Genomic DNA, 23,182 nt, shown 5'->3' with positions numbered 1-23,182 from the left:
ATTAAATAATATGTCCTCGCCCCCCAAGTATGATTCTTCGGGAAACACGCGATTGGATGTGCGCGGTTGCTTTTTACCAATTAAGGTAGCCTACTTGGTCCAGATTTTATATTAAAGGAATGTGTTTGTCAATGATTATGTTCCTTAGTTGTGTCCAAGACAGTGAATAATAATGTTGTGATACGTCTTCAAGTTTCTTCAGGGTCAGAAGTATTCCATTTGTCTTGTTGTTTATTGTCCTGCCACTGACATGAGATTATGTTGGTAAATGATGGCTATGTTTATTATTTACTTGCTTTATAGTAAAGTGGTTTTACACGGTGAATGTGCAAATAGAAAAACCCAATTTCGGCATAAGGAACCAGTATGCTGCAAAGAGAATTCAATTTAGAGTGTGCAATTTCATTGGCCACATGTGAAGACACGAATAAACAACAGCGAATTCAAATGCGACATTCTGAAAGCATTTTGGGCTCAATTATCTAATCATTTGTTGATTTGATTGTTTTTTGTTTTCCACCACTAATTAACAAAAACACATGGCAAATAAATTTTCAAAGATTAGATATCACTTGATGACAAATGAAGGCTTTTTGAAGCGAAAGAGATGGGATATTACGATCTACTGCCAATAACATCGTAAAAGCGATGAGTTGACAACCATGGAGTGATAGCAAATTAATATCGTAAACGACCATCTAGAGTTTACTATAAAGCAAGTAAATAATTAACGTAGGCATCATTTACCAACAGAATCTCATGTCAGTGGCAGTACAATTAACATGATAATTGGAATTCTACTGATCCTGAAGAAACTTGAAGACATATTGCAACGTTGGAATACAGAAAACATTTAGATATCTCCGGTATCAATTTGCAACATGTTTAATGCAAGTTGCAGTGAACGATCTTATTTATGTTGACAAAACGGAAATCAACATGTGGACAAAAGAACATGGGCGGGGTCGTTCTCAAAAAGGTTTTCGGACTGTCTGTGTTGCCATTGGCCGACGAGAGAAAAAAATATCACGATTTGCATAGTTGGTATGTACTTATTTACTATGAATTCTGAAAGGTGAATGACCAATGAACGATTCAACAATTTCCTACAAGAGTCAATCACACAATGTAGATTAGACTTATTGTGCTTCATTTTTACAATGCAATCTACATTTGACGAAATATCAAATGATCCGATTTTTACTTTGTCAGAACATTTGTAAAAACGCGTTCAGCTTATGTAAAATCAATATAAAACGTTGCACGGTGAACGAAATGGCAAGTCTTGCTCAAAAGGGTAGAGCAAGGAACAGCCTCTGTCACACGCAATTGAAGCATGCCATCTTGTTGTTTATTATAGATTTGATGTAAGGCTGTAACAAAGAAGGGACAGATTAAAGCCGACCATACAAGATGTTTCTTTCGGCCCCCCCCCCCCCCCCATCCCTCTCTCTCTCTCTCTCTCTCTCTCTCTCTCTCTCTCTCTCTCTTTCTCCCTCTCTCTCTCCCAATTCGTCGAGCATTAATTTTGTCCACTGCTACTTTTTACTGGTCATTTTTGCTAATTTCAGCATTTTTCTCACAGTCACAAAGCAAATCAATCGCTTTCTTCCAGGTTTTTTTTACTCTGAGCAGATGAATCATCAGTCACCCACGAGGCATTTTTATGGATGTGACTGTTAGTTTAACACTTTACAATCATGGCTGTCATTAGATAAATAAACGCTTAATCACTGGAGAAGGGAAGTGGACGCTTAAGAATCAAAATACAAAGCAGGCATGTCTTTTCATTTACTTTTTATTTAAAAAGAAACTTGATTGCAGTACATTTATTTGCTTCTTGCTGAATTTGAATTCGTAATGCTGCATTTGATTTCCTTATTTCAATCATAGGAGTTTCCGCTCTAAAATTAGACATGCTTTTACGTCACTGAAAAGTGACGTCCACTATATACATCTTGCACCACATTTTTATGTCTATAACGCATTTTAATTGTGAAGAAATTCGTGAAATAATACCTTCTACTTTTCCGGTTCCAAAATCACTGGAAGTGTGTATGTAACCAGTCATAATCAATAATGAATACGTTGCATATTGAATCGTAAGGTGGGATAAATATTTTAGTATCGGGATGTATAGGCAGATTCTAAGGATAACGTAAAGGAGAAAAGATGGATGGTTGTTATTGACGACCAGCATATATTATTTAGACTCGAAAATAAGATGCCTTCACCCTAAAACCAGAAGAACATTTACACACGGTATGTTTTCAGGCCTCCGGAACAGTGAGTTTACACTTCCAATGAGATAGAACCCGTTTTTTGACATCACACTTCTGTTCCCTATTCGCAATGCCGAATTTGAAGAACAAATCAAGAAGAAAGCACATTTGCTCTGTAAACACTATAAAGATAATTCAAACAAGAAAAAAATCTTTCACAAGTAGCAAATGCATCCACTCAATAGATGGGGCGTCAAACAGACCTTTGAAAAAAACGGACTTATAAAATGTGTCTAAAACAAAGAACATAACAGAGAAATGGAGGAGTTGTGAGATTCCTTGACATTGAAAATGCGGGTAAAAACCATAGCATTTGTAGACAGCGAACAGGAAAAAAGAGCATTCTACACATGGTAAAATCGACATGCTTGTCTTATCACGATTATAAATAATTCGTGACAAGTCGCCAAGGTTACCAGGAATAAATCACGCTTTTTATCAGAAACATTTTCCAAAAATAGACTTTCCACTCCATTCTCCAGGCTGTTGCTCCAAAATGATCGTTTTTGTCGTGCTTTATCGGGTGAGCTTGACATGTCATTCATAAATGAAGACACCAATACTTCACAAAGTAAAAAAAAACCCAGTTCATTACAAAATTACTAAAACATGAGGGCAGGGTTTGAATAATGATAAAAGCATTGTCGACATATTGACGTTTTCAGCATAATCTAAATCAGATATAAAAACACCTAACAAAACTATCAATAGCATCAGCACCATTAGATCCAAAAGAAATATGAAGGCCATTTCAACCATTGCTATCTTATCAAATAAGATGACAAATATACAAAACTATAATAAAGAATGATAAAGACCAACAAAACACAATCCAACTAAATGCATTAACAATAATAGAAAAAAAAAACTAATTAAAATGATCATAACAATGTCGCCGAACTCATCTCTGCTCGAATATCGCCCTTAGCATGCACAACAAGTTTTATCTCTTTCTCATGGAACGTATGTCGCATTCAATAATAACTCGATGTTGTTCAAATCTCCACGCATTGTTTGTCCAACTTGACGTCCAACCAGTCCAATATGTGCTGGATTGGCGACTTGGATAGCTAAGAGATAATCTCAACAATATGTTTTAAATAAAAGTAACAACAGATTGTTGCCCCATGATGATTCTGTCGTTGAAAAAAAATCGTTCAGAGGAGGTGGAATCGTGGTTTGGGGTGACATAAGTGTGCAGAGAAAAACTGACTTTTAAAATGAGAGTAAAGCAAAGGACAGAACGAAAATGGAACTGATTAAATAGATTTGATTGCTATTCCTTGACACTGGAAATGTTATTTAAAAAGCACAGCATTTGTAAACAATGAACTTGATTTTGTTTTAAAGATAGATAGATAGATAGATAGATAGAGAGAGAGAGAGAGAGAGAGAGAGAGAGAGAGAGAGAGAGAGAGAGAGAAAGGGAGAGAGAGAGAGAGAGAAAGGGAGAGAGAGAGAGAGAGAGAGAGAGAGAGAGAGAGAGAGAGAGAGAGAGAGAGAGAGAGAGAGAGAGAGAGAGAGAGAGAGAGATGTCTTCTTGTGAACACAATGTAATTTCCATTTTTTGGATTAATAAAGTTTATCCTATCTTATCTTATCTTGTAATGGACTGCATAAAGAACTTCTTTTCAACACGACAGCACCCAGCAATCTGTGTCTAAACTTTTTAGAGTGACAACATTTCGCGGTTCTTCATTGTTCCCGCCTTTCGCCAATCGAGCTCAGATGTATGGGACTAGGTTGCAGGTTGTTTATTAGACAGAAATACGAAGACTATTGAATATGTTGATCGAAAGATGGATCACCATTTCTCTAGAAACGTTACTTTCTTTCCATGAGAAACAGAAGAAAACCTGCTTGTGAGGCAAACACTAAATCCAGTGGCATTTTCTTGTAGATTAGGAATTAATTCAACTTATATTGTTATCAATCATAAATACAGCATTCTCTTTTGTTCCTGCATTCCCATATACATGAAATATTGTATAGTAAAATAAAGGGAGTAAAAATGACACTTATAAAAGAAACAACACAAAGTAAACGTTTCGGCCTCTGGCCTTCTTCATGTAAACAAGAAAAGGAAATATGTTATATATATTATACGTTTTATATTACATTTACATAATGCAAATGCAATATATATAACATATTTCCTTTTCTTGTTTACATGAAGAAGGCCAGAGGCCGAAACGTCGAGTAATGTTACTCCCTTTATTTGACCATACATTTTATTGACTCATTTAGGCACCTCAAGAAAAAAAATCGAAAAGCGAAAAAAAAGAAGTTAAATTCCTCATTTAAAAATTGATGAACATTCGAAACGTGATGCATCCCCCTCCCCCTCACAACCCCCCCCCCCACACACACACTTTTTACCATTTTAAAAATAAATTGTAATTTAATGAATGTTATTTGCTTTGTCATTACCACAATGTTTATACTGATCACCGAGGTCAGTAAGGTATAAGTGCGTTCCTTCGTTGAAAGGATTCTCGAGCCCTGTCATGTTCATCTGTGGTGTCTTGGTATCCTCTGTCCTTGAACACGTAGCGTGGGATCCTACAATGGTCTTGTACTCGCCATAGCCCAACCAGAAATTTGAGCAGTTACAGGCCAACGGGTTTCCATCCAACCAGCTGAAATATTATAGTGATGTTAATGAGGTAAGGCAGCAGATCTATATTATTAAAAGAGATGGCTATAAATTGTCTTTTTTTAGTATGTCCTGAGTCGACGTGTCCATATATGCAGATCTGACATTCGAATTCACTTATTGGTCTAGATTAACATTGTTACAATGGACAATATTTTTAGTAATTTTCTTAGATTTCCATTACAACAATGAGCCCATAATGAATTAGGTTATCAGATCTTCAGATAAGTGCACATCTCCCTGAGTAAAAATTAAAGGATTATTTTTTTTTTGGGAGATTACCAAAAGTTGTGGTTTAAACTGAATTGCATATATTAGCATGTCTGATAACTGAACGCAATTATGGGCTTGATTTAACATTGTTGTAATGGACACTGTTTTGCTTTGGTTTGAGAGTACTTTCATTGCAACAATGAGTTCATAACAAATTGAGTTATCAGTCCTGCAAATTAGTACACGTCGCGATTAAACTTGGTAAAATGAAAATATTCACTTCTTTCTATTTACAAAGTCGGAAGCCGAAGTAAGTTCAGGTTAATGACCGTTGATTAGTTTTACATTTAAATTTGTGAAAGAAAATTTACTATCAATATTATCTTAATACCTAAAACAATTTCAATGGATTCAGCGGTTTAACGATTAACCACGCTACACTTGAGTAAAGTCATGTTCAAAATTATGTTCATTTCAAACGGATCGCAGCAATTATCTCGTAACCCAAATTTTGAGAGATCGTTACAAATGCATGACGTTTTTACACGTTTCTTTTATGTTGTATCTTGATTGAAGCTAGAAAAAGTCAACTAAAAGTCAGAATGTTGTCGGTAAAGAAATTCTTTAGCATTTCATATAAGTTGAGTGATCTAGCGATTGAGCTGGAGGGCTCGTGTAACGAAACAACCTCAAAGAACTCGATGCATGATGTCATGATTGAATTCACTCTTCGAAAACGGATAATCTCACATTCCACTTACTTTTTACATCTGTTGGAAAGTAAAACATGTTTTTTCCCTCTCTCTAGTTGTAATGCTATGCGATTATTTCAATTACCCATAATATCTGCCAACCGGATATTGCGTACCAACAAACAAACCTATGTGTAACCTTGAAATTTTATAGTCAGATTGATATAATTTAGTGGGAAATTCTCATAAAATGGTAAGCTAAAACCAATAACAAAGAGCTGAGTGATGTCAATTTCGTCTCGTCTATAACCACTTTGATTAACCATATACGCAGCTTGATTGCCGCATCTATCCATATTTGACCCATCACTTCAAAACGGTGTTTTGTCAAGGTAAACCGAAATCCCAAAAAGAGATTTTAAAGCTAAAATGATCAGAAATATGAAATTTTTCATTTTTTTGTCAAGTAAAGAAGTTACATTCATTCTCCCCAATGTACCATAAAAGCCATACCACATAATTTTTAATGACCATAGATACTATTTTAAGCATCTCAGCTCAACATTCCCGACATAATACCGTTTTGATACGATGTGTTATATACTCCAAAAAATTGTGATTGAACGCAATTTACTTTTTCTAAATTGAGTTGGAACAAAGACTATGTTTCTCAATGTTATTTGTGTCCAATTTTGCTGTGATCCCAATAATGGGAGATTGATTTCATTTGTAACTATTTATATTAGTTGTAATGACAATTTTTAAAAAACCCATTAACCCTCCCCCCCCCCCACCCCACCCTCCCCCCAACCCGAAAAAAACCCCAAACAAAACCCGAAAAGTTATCTCCTTGATTCATCCATTTCCCCGTCAGGAGTCAGAACAAGGTATCGGACAATTTACTCATTTTTAAAGGTTTGCATTAATTGCAGTATTATCGTGTTTTTCTCTTTATATAGATTTGTATCAAAGATGGGGCAGCATACCTACATGCCGCACAATATTTTTTGTTGTCCCACTGATAAAAATGAATCCCACATAAACGAATATCAAATATTATTACACGATTAAAATCTTGTTCATGTGTCACGGTTTTTAAAATATTGTTGATGGACGACTGTGATCCTGTCTAAAAGTTCTTTGATTTCATGATCAGACAAACTGGTAGGATGACAGAAAATGTAGTTATCCGTGTAAAGGAATGGTATTTAACCTCGTGTTTTTAGAAGTTTCACCTCAAATTCATTTTCATTAGCATATTAAAAAATTACGCCTTCCGCCACCATACTATTAGATAACATCGCCCATTCCAGGCATTCCATGAAGTACCAGGTTTGAGAGTTTAGGGCAGTAAACTGCTTAAAGATACAGAGTTAAGCCAAAACAAAACAAAACAACACAACAACAACAACAACAACCCCCCCCCCCCCCCCAAAAAAAAAAAAACCCACAGAAACTCTTGGTTTAAATATCGATTGATTAAAATGACCCTCATTTTGTCAAATACTTTCAAAGCTGGGACTTTAAGCTTGAGAGCTTTTTTCCCACAAGATGAGGGTAATTTTGATTGATCGATATTTAAAGGACGATTTACTGGTCAAAAATGTTTTGATTTTTTATTTATTTTCACAGTGCAGCAGAGTTGATCAGCTGTTTGATAGAGCTAACTGATTTGATGTATATGCCCCTTATTGTACATCGTTTGTGTCCTTAATTGCGCCTTGTTGGCATATGAGAACCATTTCGTTTTGCACTCATTTCTCTCTCTCTCTCTCTCTCTCTCTCTCTCTCTCTCTCTCTCTCTCACGTACTCTCTCTCTATGTATCTCCCTCTCTCTCTCTCTCTCTCTCTCTCTCTCTCTCTCCTTCTTGTTCTTGTTCTTGTTCTTCTTCTCCTTTTTCTTTTTCTCTATTATATTTTAATATTTCCTTTCAAGAACCTATCTTTCTCCCCCTCCTCAGGATAAAGCATTCGTGCATGTATTGAAATATCGTGGTCCTTAATCAAATATTTATATCAGAGATGGACTTTTTAAAAAGGATAATGAACAACAGAGCCTTAGGAGGGGGAGGGGTTCAGATAGAAAGAATCTATCTAAAGTTAGGCATTAAAACCCCGTTCACCGATAGCCTAAAATATAATTTTAACTATTTTATCCAAAGAGCAGTTAAAGTGTGCGACCCAGCTTTCGTTGACCAGAGCCATTCTTTTGTGTAAAAATACTAGGCATGAAATTAGAATAAAATAAGGAATATAATGATTTGAATAATATCCCGTCTCGCCGTTGAGGTTTAAACTACAAACTTCCTTATTCTCATTCTATTCCTCCTTCTATTTCTCCCTCTCCTCCGTCTCCTTCTTGTGCATCATAGCCTCATCCCCTACTACTCCTCCTCTTTCATCGTTCGCTCTCTTATCTGTATCCTCCTCCTTCGCTTTTCATTCTCCTTCTTTTCATCCCCCTCCGTCCACTCCTTCCGCTGCTTATTCTACTACTCCTTGCCACCCAAACACCCGCACACACATTGATTGAACATTGACACATTCGCTACATGTAGAGTTCAATTAATGGATCTTTCTGTGCCCTGATTTCCAGCACTTGCTAATTGCACACTTTATTAATTTAGCACCGTCACTAACTAGATTGACTGAATTAACATTGCAGTAGTGTCAACCCGGCAAAGTGATTTGTACTTTTTAACCTTTGTCAATGCCAGGCAGGGAAATATTTCAATATGAAGAGAAAATAGATAAAAAAGGAAAAAAAGGACAAGAATTTCAACCGAAGAGGGAAAAAGAGAGGTAGAACGCTTCTTGACAAAATTATTCTGACAAATTATAGACCAAAAGGCAAACATGTCGTGGATTACGAGGTTTCACTTCACACTTTACACACATACACACCCCTCACAAACAAGCACACACACACACACACACACACGCACAAACGTACACACAAACATACACACACACTCAATCAATGAAACTTGACTTTTCACTACACAGACATTACTTAAATCATTTTGTTTTTAAAAAATCTTAAATAATTGAACTGTATGCAGCTTTTAAAGCTGCAAAACTTTAATTGTTGTATTACTGGTCTTATTATATTTAAATTCTTTTTAAGCCTCTGGTGTTGCCATACATAACACCAGCTCAATGTAATGTGTCAAATCTATCACATTTTTTTTTCTCCAAAAGGTGATATTTTAAGATTTACTTTTATTCTTCTTGTCCTTTGAATTCACCATGGTTGTTGGTTTTTAAAATTAACTTCCTTATTTCTGCATCAATTTAAACATTATTGACTTGTAAACCTATCAAAATAGTATGAGCTTCATCCGAAAAGTGATAAGTTTGTTGAATGTCGAAATTAAAAAAAAACAAACAACAAAAACTTAAGTAAAACAGTATCGTTAAATGACTTTTGTAACTCTTCGCCAGCGATCGATAAAAAGCAATTTATTGTGAGTTATTTTATTTGTTGAAGTTAAGATTTCCAAATCAAACAACCTGATTGTGTTTTTTTATGATGCTTAATCCTGGAAAATCAACAGGAGCACTTTCAAAATAGAATATTGACTCATTCTAATGTTAGTGTTTAATAAGAGTCCTACAAATAATTTATCAAATTTATATTTTAATTACCAGAGTAGAAGATAGAGGTAGACTAGTTATCTGCTTAGAATGGAATACTATGCTACCAAGGTAAACCTTCAGATGGGCTCCAGCAGAAAAAAAAGTATAAAATATCGACTGATATCGATCTGGAGAAGAATCACCAAAAGGATATAAAACTACAGGGCCATGTTGGGATCAAATACCAGATTTGGCATTGATTGCAACAAATCCATTGTATTGTCCTTACATTTTGCTTAAGAACCAAGAAAATACATCATGCTAACTATTACTATCTCACAACATTAAACAAAACAGGTAATTTAAATTCAGGAAGGTAAAACGAAAGAGGCATTTTTAAAGGCGCACTTCAGTTCTCATTTCTATGCCAAGTCGTAAAACTGGAATTCCCAACGACATACTATTTCCCTGACCAAACAAGCGAGCAAATGGACGACCAATAACATCACCGCTCACATTCGAGAAAGACTTGAAACAAATCAATGATGAAACCAGATTAGCATCACTCTCAGAGCTATCAAACAGATAAAAATAGACAAAACAAAGACAATACCCTTCAACAGTCGTAACGTCACTTCCCTCGTAATGACGCATCGTAACTTAGTAACTGGCTCTAAACTATCCGGACAATGGCGGACGCCCTTATGAAATATTTCTCGGACGAGCATAAAAGTGTATCCAGATTAGAAAAACATTATAAATATGATCTTGTTTTGACTTTTATACATTCTGATCACAAGAATTATGAAAAGTTCGAGCCAGCATGAAGAATAAAAAGTACATATTTTCTTTGTTTAGAACCAAGCTGCTCGTTGCTGAGCGGACGTGACATCAGACTATTGAATCCAATTGGGAACTTCACCACAACAATAGATGAAAGGGTGGATGGCTTTAAGTGAGTAAACACATAGAGTCTATATCATAAGGCGTATGATGTCGTCCTTTTTAGATCAATAGTAGAGCTTGTCAAGTCTGGGAGCGAAACGAAGATAATGTTTCAAAAAGACCTCAGTTGTGTCGTGCAATGACAAAACGTTATTCTTTAACATTTTGGCCAGAAATCGTCGTTTTCGCACACCAGTAGACTTCGACGATCCCAAACTTTTAACTAAGCCTTAACCCTAATGCCTCTTTAGAATTAATAACGTTAAAGATTTTTTGATAAGATGAGAGTCAACTTAATCACTCGGTATGATGAGTAAAAGTTTTTGGCCAAAACGAAAATGTAGTGTTTTTGTCATCGTAAGCTTGAGCGGATTTATCTTGGAAAAAAAGGATGGAAGGGTTGTGGAGGAAGGAACAAGCGTTTTTAGATATCAGGTTACTGATAAAACCGGAGCATCCGCTTTGTAATGGCTTCTTTCTCTCTCTCTCTACTCTATTTGAAACTTTAAAATAAGATAATGAAATACCGATGTATATTTTGTATTGGCAAGAACATGAATATTATCAATTGTCAACATACATTAAATATTTGAAAGTGCTATACTATATAGTGAGAAACATGGGGGGGGGGGGGGGGATATGACATAATGCAATACATACTGTGACTTTATAAATTTAAAGATGAGCAAAGGTTATACAGGTTATCCATAAAGTCCCTGATTTCAAAGACTTTTTATTCTTAGACCATTATAGATATTTGCATCTGGCTTTCAATACTGTCTAAGGAAAAGTCATACATGCATGCTCATTATTCATTTGACCTACATTTTATCACCAAATTTAGCAGAATGAACATTAACTTAAAAGACATCATTTTTCTTTCCTTCTATTTTGGAATGACAAAATTGCGACAAAAATCTCTTTGTGTAATGTGATTCCATGAAACGGATTCGCCAAAGATAGGTCAAGTCAACAGCGTTCCATACCCTAGTTTAGCAGTCCATACAGGGAGCGAAAACGACTTTTTAAAAAACCATGATAATCTGAATTTACTGAGAAACATAGTGTCAGAGATTAACCACACTCTCGTTGAGCAAGCGTTATCGAAGAAACTTTTCAGGAGGTGCCACACACTTTCGAGCTTAATCATTTTCAATCTACACGCAAATCATCGACTTTGATCGGCATTCATAAGAGCATCGTTCACAAGATTTGAGAAAACAACTCACCTGTATCCTTAAAAATTACAAGTCGTCCAAGCACCGCACCCAAAAGACCGCTTGTTCAGGAGCGATTTTGAACAGTGGATGGCACAAGGCATATTATGTGAAGAGAACGATTTGTTTAACGGATTAGTTTTTAATTCTATTTTTCCGTAAATATAATAAATATAATGTCAGAAATTTGCTTTCAGAGCCACTGCACGATGCAACTGAGAAAAGAGAGACAGATAAAGAGGAATGTTTAGTGTGCCAGAAGTACAATTGAGTTACAGGTCCATTTTCTTTTACCGTGAATGTCACGTCACTCTAGAACGACATTAAACTCATCGTGAAAGTAGCCTTAGGTGACCATGAGTTGTTTATGTTTAAACCTGTTGTTTACAACACTTCTTGGTCGTCCAATGAAAATTACTCACCATGATTTATAAAGCCATGGCTGGCCGCAAATTGACACCTGTCATTCTTGATCGAACAATGCAGTGTTGGTTGTGTGTTTAATGTTAAGGGCCGGATAATAGCAAGGCATAGCGCAGGTTACTGTGTTCTGTGAATCGGACGTTCGAACACGTGACCACTAAATCATAGAACGGAAAATGTCGATCTGTACTATGTAAGTCTAATCAAACGAGTGACCAATCAATTATAGCAGAGAGAAGGTCGATATATACTATGTCAGCTCGACCGATAAAGTGACCGTTAATATCATAGAACAGAAAAAGTGGATCTGTCCTATGTGTGCGAGTCCCAATAAAATATAAAACACAGATGACAAAAATGTGTTTAAAATACTCAATTGCTGGCCGGTTGCCCTGTTCGGTTACAAATAAAAAGAGACATACTATGTCGTAATATCACATTTCCAAGGCAAAAAGTGAGTGTGATAATATTTGGTGCCTTGAAACTTGTGCGAATAATCACTATCCAGACACAAAAAGAATAGTGATAAAATCTATCTAGTGTGCAAAGTACGTTTGAGATAGAAGCACGATTGTTCTCAACATTTGCTATAGATAGTATGTGCTTGGCTAAGAAGCTCATAACATTGCCATCCGGAAGTATAACAGACCATAACACAAAACTGTGTGTAACCATGAACGTTTAGAGTGTGGTTGATACACTTAAGTGAGAATCACTCACAAACGCGGATGGCAAAATATAACAACAAAGGCTTGAGTGACGTCATCTTCGAACTATCTATATCTGAGTCCTAACGAAAGAGTGAAAATGGAGAGGCTTCGTATGGGAACAAAACAGACAATGGGCGTTTCGGGTACAAACCCTTCGTCAGCACAACAATACACAAATAAAGGTGGAAAACAAATAAAATATAATGAAAAATAATTTGTATCGTCTGTACGCAATGGTGGTTGCAGTATGAATGAAATGTTAGCGTGGCGTGGGTAGAGGATAGGGTGCCCCAGGGGGGTGATCTAATTGAAAAGCAAAGGTCAGCGTCAGGGAACAGAACTTTCCAGACTATAATGGAAGATAAACGACATATTGGTAGTAGTAGTAGTAGTAGTAGTAGTAGTAGTAGTAGTAGTAGTAGTAGTAGTAGTAGTAGTAGAAGTAGTAGTAGTAGTAGTAGTAGTAGTAGTAGTAGTAGTAGTAGTAGTAGCAGTAGTAGTAGTAACAGTAGTAGTAGTAGTAATAGTTGTAGTAGTAGTAGTAGTAGTAGTTGTAGTAGTAGTAGTAGTAGTAGTAGTAGTAGTAGTAGTAGTAGTTGTAGTAGTAGTAGTAGTAGTAGTAGTAGTAGTAGTAGTAGTAGTAGTAGTAGTAGTAGTAGTAGTAGCAGTAGTAGTAGTAATAGTGGTAGTAGAAAGCTGTAGTGAAACAGTAGGGGGCGGTGGAGGGGGCGAGGAGAAAGGGTCACGGCGGAGGTGGGGGGGGGGGGGTTTGTTGGATGAGCGAAGGTCGAATCTTCGCGAAGGAAATACAAATGATCGGGTGGCGATGCGATAGTAAAGTGGAATACACCGATAAATAGATAGATAGATAGATAGATAGATAGATAGATAGATAGATAGATAGATAGATAGATGGATAGACAGATAGATAGGTAGATGGATAGAAAAGAGGCGAGAGAGAAAAAAAGGGGGGGGGGGAGGTGGGACAGGGAGGGGGGGGGTTGGTATGAGGCGGACCGGTAGAGAGGGGGAATTAGAGAGAGAGAGAGAGAGAGAGGAGAGAGAGAGAGAGAGAGGAGAGAGGAGGAGAGAGAGAAGAGAGAGGAGGGAGAGAGAGAGAGAGAGAGAGAGAGAGAAGGAAGAGAGAGAGAGAGAGAGGAGGGAGAGAGAGAGAGAGAAGAGAAGGGGGGGGGGGTGAGAGAGGGCGAGTAAACAGCCGAGTGATAGCTGGGTCTATATGCATATTAATGGATAAAAAAGTGGATGAGTGGACACAATGAGAGATAGCTAGGAAGGTAGATGACTATGAATTGGTGGATAATCAGTAGATAGATAGATAGATAGATAGATAGATAGGTTGGTAGGTAGTTAGAGTTGTAGTTTTAGTAGTATGAACAGTAGTAGTAGTAGTAGTAGTAGTAGTAGTAGTAGTAGTAGTAGTTGTTGTTGTTGTTGTTGTAGTAGTAGTAGCAGTAGTAGTAGTAATAATAATAATAATAATAATAGTAGTAGTAGTAGTAGTAGTAGTAGTAGTAGTAGTAGTAGTAGTAGTAGAAGTAGTAGTAGTAGTAGTAGTAGTAGTAGTAGTAGTAGTAGTAGTAGTAGTAGTAGCAGCAGCAGTAGCTGTAGTGGCAGTAGTGAGAGCAGCAGTGGTGATGAATATGGGTGACGTTGACATCTAGTGGTGGTCAATCCTGGTGTTGAGTCCGCGTGGAGTCAGCGTTCCCAACAACTTGATCAGGTGAGTTTCCCTACGTCGACGGACGGAAGTGTCCGAATGGCAAAAACTAAGCACACACACACGCACACACTGTACATCGCAGTGGTCTGGCAGATTGAAGTGTCTGGCCACTGCTGTGTCTGCACAGTTCGATATGTCACGCAAGTGCTACACGAATCTGTCACCCAGCCTCTTTCCGGTCTCACCCACGTAAGCAATCCCACACAGGGAGCACGTAATCGCATAGACTAGATTACGGCCAGTGCAAGTAAACGGCCGCCTGATGTCCCAAATCTTGTCTGGAAAGCTGACTCTATCGTACTCCCACAGGTGCCCACAAGTCTTGCATCGGGGTCACATACACGATCTGGCTTTAGGTCCATCCCTGGGTATGGGTTCCAGGAGGCTTCTGACAAGGAGATCCCTTAGGTTACGATCCCGTCGATATGCTACCAACGGGGGTTCTGATAAAACTCTGTGGGTGTCTTCGCCCGCCTGGAGGATCCCATAGTTCTGCAATAGGATGTTCCTCACTTGATCGGCATGGGGGTGATGCGTGAGGACTAAAATGGGACGCTGTCTCCTGCTTCCTTTAAGCTCTCTAACCTCATCCCAGTTCTCCCAGTTTCTGGAATTAGAATCCAAGAGACCGGAAAAAGGCTGGGTGACAGATTCGTGCAGCACTTGCGTGACATATCGAACTGTGCTACTGCTACAACTACTACTACTACTACTACTACTACTACTACTACTACTACTACTACTACTACTACTACTACTACTACTACTACTACTACTACTAAAACTACAACTCTACCTATCTATCTATCTATCTATCTATCTATCTATCTATCTATCTATCTATCTATCTATCTATCTATCTACTGATTATCCACCAATTCATAGTCATCTACCTTCCTAGCTATCTCTCATTGTGACCACTCATCCACTTTTTTATCCATTAATATACATATAGACCCAGCTATCACTCGGCTGTTTACTCGCCCTCTCTCAACCCCCCTCACCTTTCTCTCTCTCTCTCTCTCTCTCTCTCTCTCTCTCTCTTTCTCTTTCTTTGTCCCCCCCTCTCTCTCTCTTTCTCCTCTCTCTCTCTCTCTCTCTCTCTCTCTCTCTCTCTCTTTCTCTCTCTCTCTCTCTCTAATTCCCCCTCTCTACCGGTCCGCCTCAAACCAACCCCCCCCCCCCCTCCCTGTCCCTTTTTTTTTCTCTCTCTCACTCTTCTCTCGCCTTTTTTCTATCTATCTACCTATCTATCTATCTGTCTATCCATCTATCTATCTATCTATCTATCTATCTATCTATCTATCTATCTATCTATCTATTTATCGGTGTATTCCACTTTACTATCGCATCGCCACCCGATCATTCTTTTTTCCTTCGCGAAGATTCGACCTTCGCTCATCCAACAACCCCCCCCCCCCCCCCCACCTCCGCCCTGACCCTTTCACCTCGCCCCCTCCACCGCCCCCTACTGTTTCACTACAGCTTTCTACTACTACTATTACTACTACTACTACTACTACTACTACTACTACTACTACTACTACTACTACTACTACTACTACTACTACTACTACTACTGCTGCTACTACTACTACTACAATACTACTACTATACTACTACTACTACTACTACTACTACTACCAATATGTCTTTTATCTTCCATTATAGTCTGGAAAGTTCTGTTCCCTGACGCTGACCTTTGCTTATCAATTAGATCACCACCCTGGGGCACCCTATCCTCTACCCACGCCACGCTAACATTTCATTCATACTGCAACCACCATTGAGTACAGACGATACAAGTTATTTTTCATTATATTTTATTCGTTTTCCACGTTTATTTGTGTATTGTTGTGCTGACGAAGGGTTTGTACCCGAAACGTCCATTGTCTGTTTTGTTCCCATACGAAGCCTTTCCATTTTCACTCTTTCGTTAGTATTTTACGATCACCGGCTTCAGGCAGCCCTTACCGTTTTCTGTATCTGTGTCAAGAGTGTAAAAGTACCCATTCTACTCATCTTTTTCACGAGAAGCCAGATTCAAGTCCGCTATAAGAAACAGGACCATTTCCGGGACAACAACATACGCGATTTGTATGTGTCTCTCTCTCTCTCTCTCTATCTCTCTCTCTCTCTCTCTCTCTCTCTCTCTCTCTCTCTGTGTGTGTGTGTGTGTGTATTGTATTGTCTTTATATGTTACCAAATAGATACGGTTTAGTATCAAACACGTTTATCCTATGTTATCACTTTCTTATTATTTTTGAGAATAAGCTTATAATTTAATTAAATCAGCTTACTTGTTTAGTCATTTTAAGCTATACTTTTGTGGGGACCTTTAATTGTGGCTGGAAATACAATTCTATTCTACTGTCATAAAACAATTGGCAGAGAAAACAATTATTGTAAATGTCTATCTAAATATGCTAGAGTTTCATTCCGCAACCCAACTTCGTGAATATTAGTCATTAATAATTTTTCAGGAAAAGGGTGCTCCTCCACATTGGATACAGGCTGTTTGGGAATTTAAACAAGACACGGTTCCAGACAGATGGATTGGGAAAAATGGATTCGATTGCCTGGCTGTCTTAATATTTCTTCGTATGCCCTTTTCCTATCTGAACAAGTGTGTATGAAGGGTGCCTAACAAAGCAAGAAAGACAAATACAACAACAAAAAACCAGTCGAGGAAAATTGATTATTTTAGATTTTATTTTCTTGTATTTTTCTTTCTTCTTATGTCTGTCACCGTTTCATACACACTTGTTCATATCTTTATCTTACACCGGTGCCTACTCCCTAATTTCTCAATTAGACTTTTTTCTATGGGGGTACATCAAAGAGAATGTTTAGTCAGCTCCCATACTTGATGTTGAAACGTTTACCAGCCATATAAACAAGGACTGTTAATGAATCCATCACGCGACAAAAGCAGCAAAACCCATAGGAAGAACTCGAAAATATTTTGAATTCACTTGTAGGTCACCACAGCAACCAAATTGGGAAACATTGAGTTGAAAAAAATGGTAAACAAAATATAACACATATGTATTCATAATTCCATGTTTAAAGTATATTGGCTCTAACGTTTCATTTTAACTCTCTCCTAACCAGCCATTTTTAGAATTTCCCCCGAAAATTCATACCCACCCGACACAAAAATATACTTATTTCCAATCAAACAAAAAAGTAACAAGTGCATTCTATACAGAATGCTGTTCAGCAAAATGAGCTCTATAACACAATGTTTAGTATTATTAGCTGTAATCAAAGCATTTCTTTACATTTTGTGATGCACAAGAGAAATCAGAATGAGAAAATTGTCGGTTGCATCGTTACGAATGTGACGATTTCCCTATGGGTGGTAAGGAGAGGGTTAAATATGTTAAACAGGGAAAGACTTTATGGTAACCCTGTACTTCTATTTTGTTTTTCAAAGGCAGTCGATATGCTTTGATCGAACCCTTATGAAAATACTTTGTTTGATACTCCGTGCACAGCGTGCGTGACAAAGAGTTCGAGACAGATTGATAAGAAAAACTAAAAACCCAGACAAAGTATTGATTTTGATGGAATATCACAAAAATGATGATATATATCCATATGTGAAGATTAGATCATTATCACTATCATCATTATAATCAAGAAGAAGAAGAAGAAGAAGAAGAAGAAGAAGAAGAAGAAGAAGAAGAAGAAGAAGAAGAAGAAGAAGAAGAAGAAGAAGAAGAAGAAGGAGATGATGAACCATACGTTATCATTTTGTTGTTTTTTCCTTTGTTGTGTTTTTTTTTTTTTGCATCTGGGAAGTAGCGCTTGATCACTTTAAAAAGCCAATAAATGTCATTAGTAACAAAAGGGGAGATTAAATGCATAAGCATAGTCATGATCAAAATCTCTGCGAATGTTTGTTAGTAAGACGTTTATGATGAATAATAATATTTTTTTGTTCATGCGTCGTCCTCGTGATTCTAGAACTGATCTCAGATTGTTAATTAAATAGAAATAAACAATCATCTGTGGTCTGTTAAAACTGATCCATATGACTGGTTCTTAGTGTACTCCGCGGCCCTGAGGTTGATGGCTTATGATATACAGTGTGTTTTTTTGTTATTGACACATTTCAGTTTTGAATAACCCGAGAGCTATGTAAGATTTAATCACACGTTTTTTTTGGCCACATGTGCAGAATTTATTCAAGTTTTGATTGTTATAAGGTTTAACACTGTACGTCCTTTGGTGGCTGAGCAGAAAAGGGTAATTTATTTTGGCTTTGTCCGACATGATTCTCAAACTTTGACAGCAAACTCACTCAAAATATTGCCTTCTCAGATGAAGCAACCTTTTACGTGTCCGGACATGTACAAAAACACAATGTTCAACATTGGAGGAAACAAAATCAACATGAAGTTATCGAGTGTCGTCAAAACTCACCAAAAGTCAATGTCTGGTGTGACCTGACCACGGAGGGAGCGGTCGGTCCTTTCTTTTTTGACGACATGACAGTGGCAAAAGCAAACTATCTGGCCATGTTAGAATCATACGGAGTCCCTGAATTTGATTATCTTCAACCTAACATCTTTCCCCAAACAAGATGGAGCTCCCCCTCAGTATAGTGTAAATGTTAGGGAATTTTTTAATGAACAGTTCTCAAACCGATGGATAGGCCGAGATGGTCCGATTTCCTGGCCTCCAAGATCACTGGATCTAACACCACTTGACATTTTGTTATGGGGATATGTGAAGAGCAGGGTCAGATGCATGCGTGACCTGAGGACAAAAATAAGAGAAGCCGTTCGGTCATTACTCATGCTGCAAAAGACCTGGGACGACCTGTGGAGATGCTTGCGTCTTGTGATTCAAAATGAGGGTGGTCACGTGGAGTTTTAAATCGGACGATTGCGCACACACACGATCACAACACCTAATCTAAAAAAAAAACTTTAGTAAAATTGGATTACTAGGTTGAAAACCAAATCGATGTCATTGCAGCTGTTCTCGAGTTATTCCATCATGAAATGTGTCAATGATTAAAAACAAACTGTAAAGTACGATTTATGTCAACATTACCGTTTTCTACCGATGACGTCATAGCTCAATTACCAAAGGGCACACATTGTTAAAACTTATATCTATCAAAACTTAAATACATTCTACACATACGGCCAGAACTGTTTGTTGAAATCTTACGTAGCTCTGGAGCTATTCAAACATGAAATGTGGCAATTAAAAAAAACGGTCATCGGATGCTACTATAATGAGACGGTCAATGCAGAACATTGACATGCTTTAGAGATTATTCCTAAAATTCGTTTATTTTACTTTATTAGCAATTCTCCAAGATTGCATAGATTTTATAGAGCACTTTCTTATAGTGTAAATGTTTCTTGGGTTGTATCAGGCATGAGTTAGATGTGGGTTTTTGTGTTGAATTTTGAAATTTTATTCAGCTTCTTGCTTTACTTTGGTCACTGAATTAAATAGGCATCTCTCTCTCTTTCTCTCTCTCTCACTCATTCTCTCTCTCTCTCTCTCTCTCTCTCTCTCTCTCTCTCTCTTTCTCTCTGTCCCAGCCTTTTCCTGTGGATTCCTTTATTCATCTCTATGCTTTTACACTTTCTTTTTGTTCATATCTCATTAATTATAAAACTATATAGAACTCTCTTTTCTCCACCTTGATCCTCCCCCCTCCCTCCGTTTCCAATTCATCGGAATTATGAGCTGCCAAAAGAGATTAACTACGTTCATATATATCTTGTAATTCGCAATGAATATTGATGCAATCAAAACCCAATGAATATCGGCATTAATAAATATCGATGTCACTATAAATCAAATTTAATATCGATATATGTGAATATCGATGTCATCGTGGACAAACATACGGCTGTGGCGAAAATAATAAATTTGTTTTTATATGTAAGGAGAAAAAAACACTTATTGAGAAATTCAAACAGATAATGACATTATACTTTGTCATCAATATTGACAATAAAACATGGATTTCGCATGAATAGCAGCCGAAACTGAAATATAAAATATATAGGAAAGAATTTCCATTAACCAGATAAAGCTATGGCATTATTCAAACATTAAATATGGAAATAAACCAAAAAACAAAAAAAAAAAAAAAAAAAAAAAACCAGTGTAATATTAATAATATTATCAAAGCAGATTTCCATTTTTAAAAGAATTAAAACGGGCAAAGTACTAATGATTGTGAATCTTTGATCTATTATTTTCTCATTTTTTTACCTATTGGATTTTTGTCTCTCCAAAAAATACAAGGTTATGATCCTATATCATAACAACCGCGCTGATAAGTTATTTCATAAACGGTTAAAAGAGCTGGTTTTATAACATGAATTGTGAAATTTAATGTGCTTGTTTATTTCAGAAAGGTTTGATGCTCACAGGTTAGTTTTCTAGCTAAATGTTCTTGTTACACTTTGCTGAAAGAGATTTTAACAGCAAAAAATCAGTTATATTTGTCTATATTTAGTGAATCCAGATCTAAACTGATATCTGGAAACTAAATTTTTATAAGTCGGTGCAATGACCGAGTCAATGAGTCCTCCACAAGCAAAGGCAAGCCATATGAATATTCTGAAAATTCCGAAGAAAACGCCGGGGTCACACATGTCCTGCTGAGGCAGAGAATTTATGCAGAGGTTAAAATAGTTATTGAAAAGGTTTACTACAGAAGACGATTAATAGCCCAATGGCTTCAGACACGCAGAAATGGCAATCTGAACAATCTGTTAACAAAGAATTCACTGGATAATAATGGACGTGAAGCAAGTGGTCACATAATATGAATAACTCGTGGCAAACAGTTTGAAATTAAGCAACCGCTACTCTGACAAAATAAAAACCACTGATATTAAGGCAAATAAAGCTATGCAAGCATTAAGAAGCCAGAAAGCTCCCCGAGGAGAATGAAGAGGCAGTACTTTCAGAAATTGGTGGGCTAAAAAAAGCTAAAGTTAGCTCTCGAGAAAAATCTCCTGCAAGTGTGACACTTCCATATCAAAACGAGGTATCTCCTTCATATCAGACTGTCTTGGGCATGCAGATAGGATCTGAGTCAAAATTTGGTTTGGTTAAATCTTGCAGATTTTTATAGTCTACACCAAAAAATCATCCAGCAAGTGCCTGAAGCAACCTCTTAGCAGTTTATATATATGAGCTCTAAGAGAAAGGTTTTCACATGATTTGTCTATTTTTGTATTAAACATCAACGTCGATCAGAGATTTCCTTATCTTCGTCAGGAGAGCAAAACTACCAATCCTAAAATTATTGGTCAAGAAATTCGGCCTTTTTTCTACCTCTAAATTCAAAATGTTTTTATTTTGACTGAACGGGTCCAAAATAGTTAAGATAAAAATCTAAAAGGTCAGATTGGAATAAATCTCCATAAATGAAATTTAATACCTCGACAATTTCTCGTAGATTTTCAGAGTTGCCATCGCGCAAGCCAATTATAATGAATACTCCTTCAGATTTGTTAAAAGTATTGAACAAGAATTATTGTGACGGCTTCAAAAACAATAAAACATTTAACAAGGTACGTTCGAACCCTAAATACTTCTCGGTTGTACCTGTTTGAAGATCACAACATGTCTATACACTTTCAATTCTGAGTGTATGTCAAAGTTGCGTTTTCCTGATGCATTATTTCAAATTTGCGTTTACCTTATGCATTATTTCAAAGTGGCGTTTTCCTTATGCATTATTTCAAAGTGGCGTTTTCCTTATGCATTATTTCAAAATTGCGTTTACCTTATGCATTATTTCAAAGTGGCGTTTTCCTTATGCGTTACAAAATCCTAATACAGAACAGATTTCTTCGTATGTCCACTTAAAAATGGATATACTATTTTTCCCACCTTAATAATGGCAGTGAATTTATCACAGTCATCAAAAACCAAGGACTTTGATAAACTGGCATAAACACTTGCCGTAGTCCAAAAAATACCGCCGAGTATACGACAGTTGCAATCTTAAATACTACACGTTTAGTAATATTGCCCTATATAAAAAGAGCTCAAGTAGAATACAAACAACTATGTAAGACAATAATGCCTGTTGAAACAATATGGCTACTAGACGGGCATAACGACGACTGAATAATCCTAATCCTTCAGAGCCATTAGGTCCATTGAGTCAGAGTTTATCCCAGCTTCTATAGCGTGAAACGGACAATGGCAAGTGCTTGCTATCCTTTGGATAGTGCGTTAGTCTATCGCAAAGTACTTTCGCCAGATCTGACAGATCCAGGTACCCAATCACTGTTGGGGTCAGAAGAAATCTCGACTGCACCCGAAATCGACAACGGTCCCTTTGAGCATGAAGCGAATGCTCTATCAACTGGGCTATTGGGTAGTGTCAGTCGCTTTATCTTATTGGCTACACCACCCAAAAATTCATCAAAGAAAGTTGAAAAGTAGGTACTGTGTTCTCTTCAGAGTCAAATTAACACTCGAACTGACAGTACCACATACTTTTATAATCAGTGACACTTGCATATCAGTATAATAACTCTTAAGATGAATCTTACGGCAAAGAAAGAACATAAAGAATCTGAACATCCAGTGAAACTACCGAGAGAAGCTCTCACTGGGTAATAATAAAAGAAATGAAGTAAACCACTCATTAGGAGTAGAAGGTACGAAACTAACGTCATTTAGCTCTTTGTTATTTGTTTAGACAGCCATTATAATG

General features: G+C 37.0%; 1 protein-coding gene across 1 annotated transcript in view; it reads right to left on the bottom strand.

Annotated features, from left to right (window-relative positions):
* Positions 1 to 23,182, bottom strand: part of LOC144965181 (putative neurotrophin receptor LTRK 1) — a 64,532-nt gene that overhangs the window by 24,296 nt on the left and 17,054 nt on the right. Inside the window, exon 6 of the mRNA XM_078900243.1 lies at positions 4,713 to 4,921. Coding sequence (XP_078756369.1) covers positions 4,713 to 4,921 — 209 coding nt within the window. The remainder of the gene's footprint in view (positions 1 to 4,712; positions 4,922 to 23,182) is intronic.

Source organism: Berghia stephanieae, chromosome 2 (genome assembly GCF_034508935.2).
Source record: "Berghia stephanieae isolate SIO BIC M18660-M18661 chromosome 2, UCSD_Bste_1.3, whole genome shotgun sequence".
Classification (NCBI taxonomy): domain Eukaryota; kingdom Metazoa; phylum Mollusca; class Gastropoda; order Nudibranchia; family Aeolidiidae; genus Berghia; species Berghia stephanieae.
Note: the sequence above shows the minus strand (reverse complement) of the source record. Positions and strands in the feature narration are given on the sequence as shown.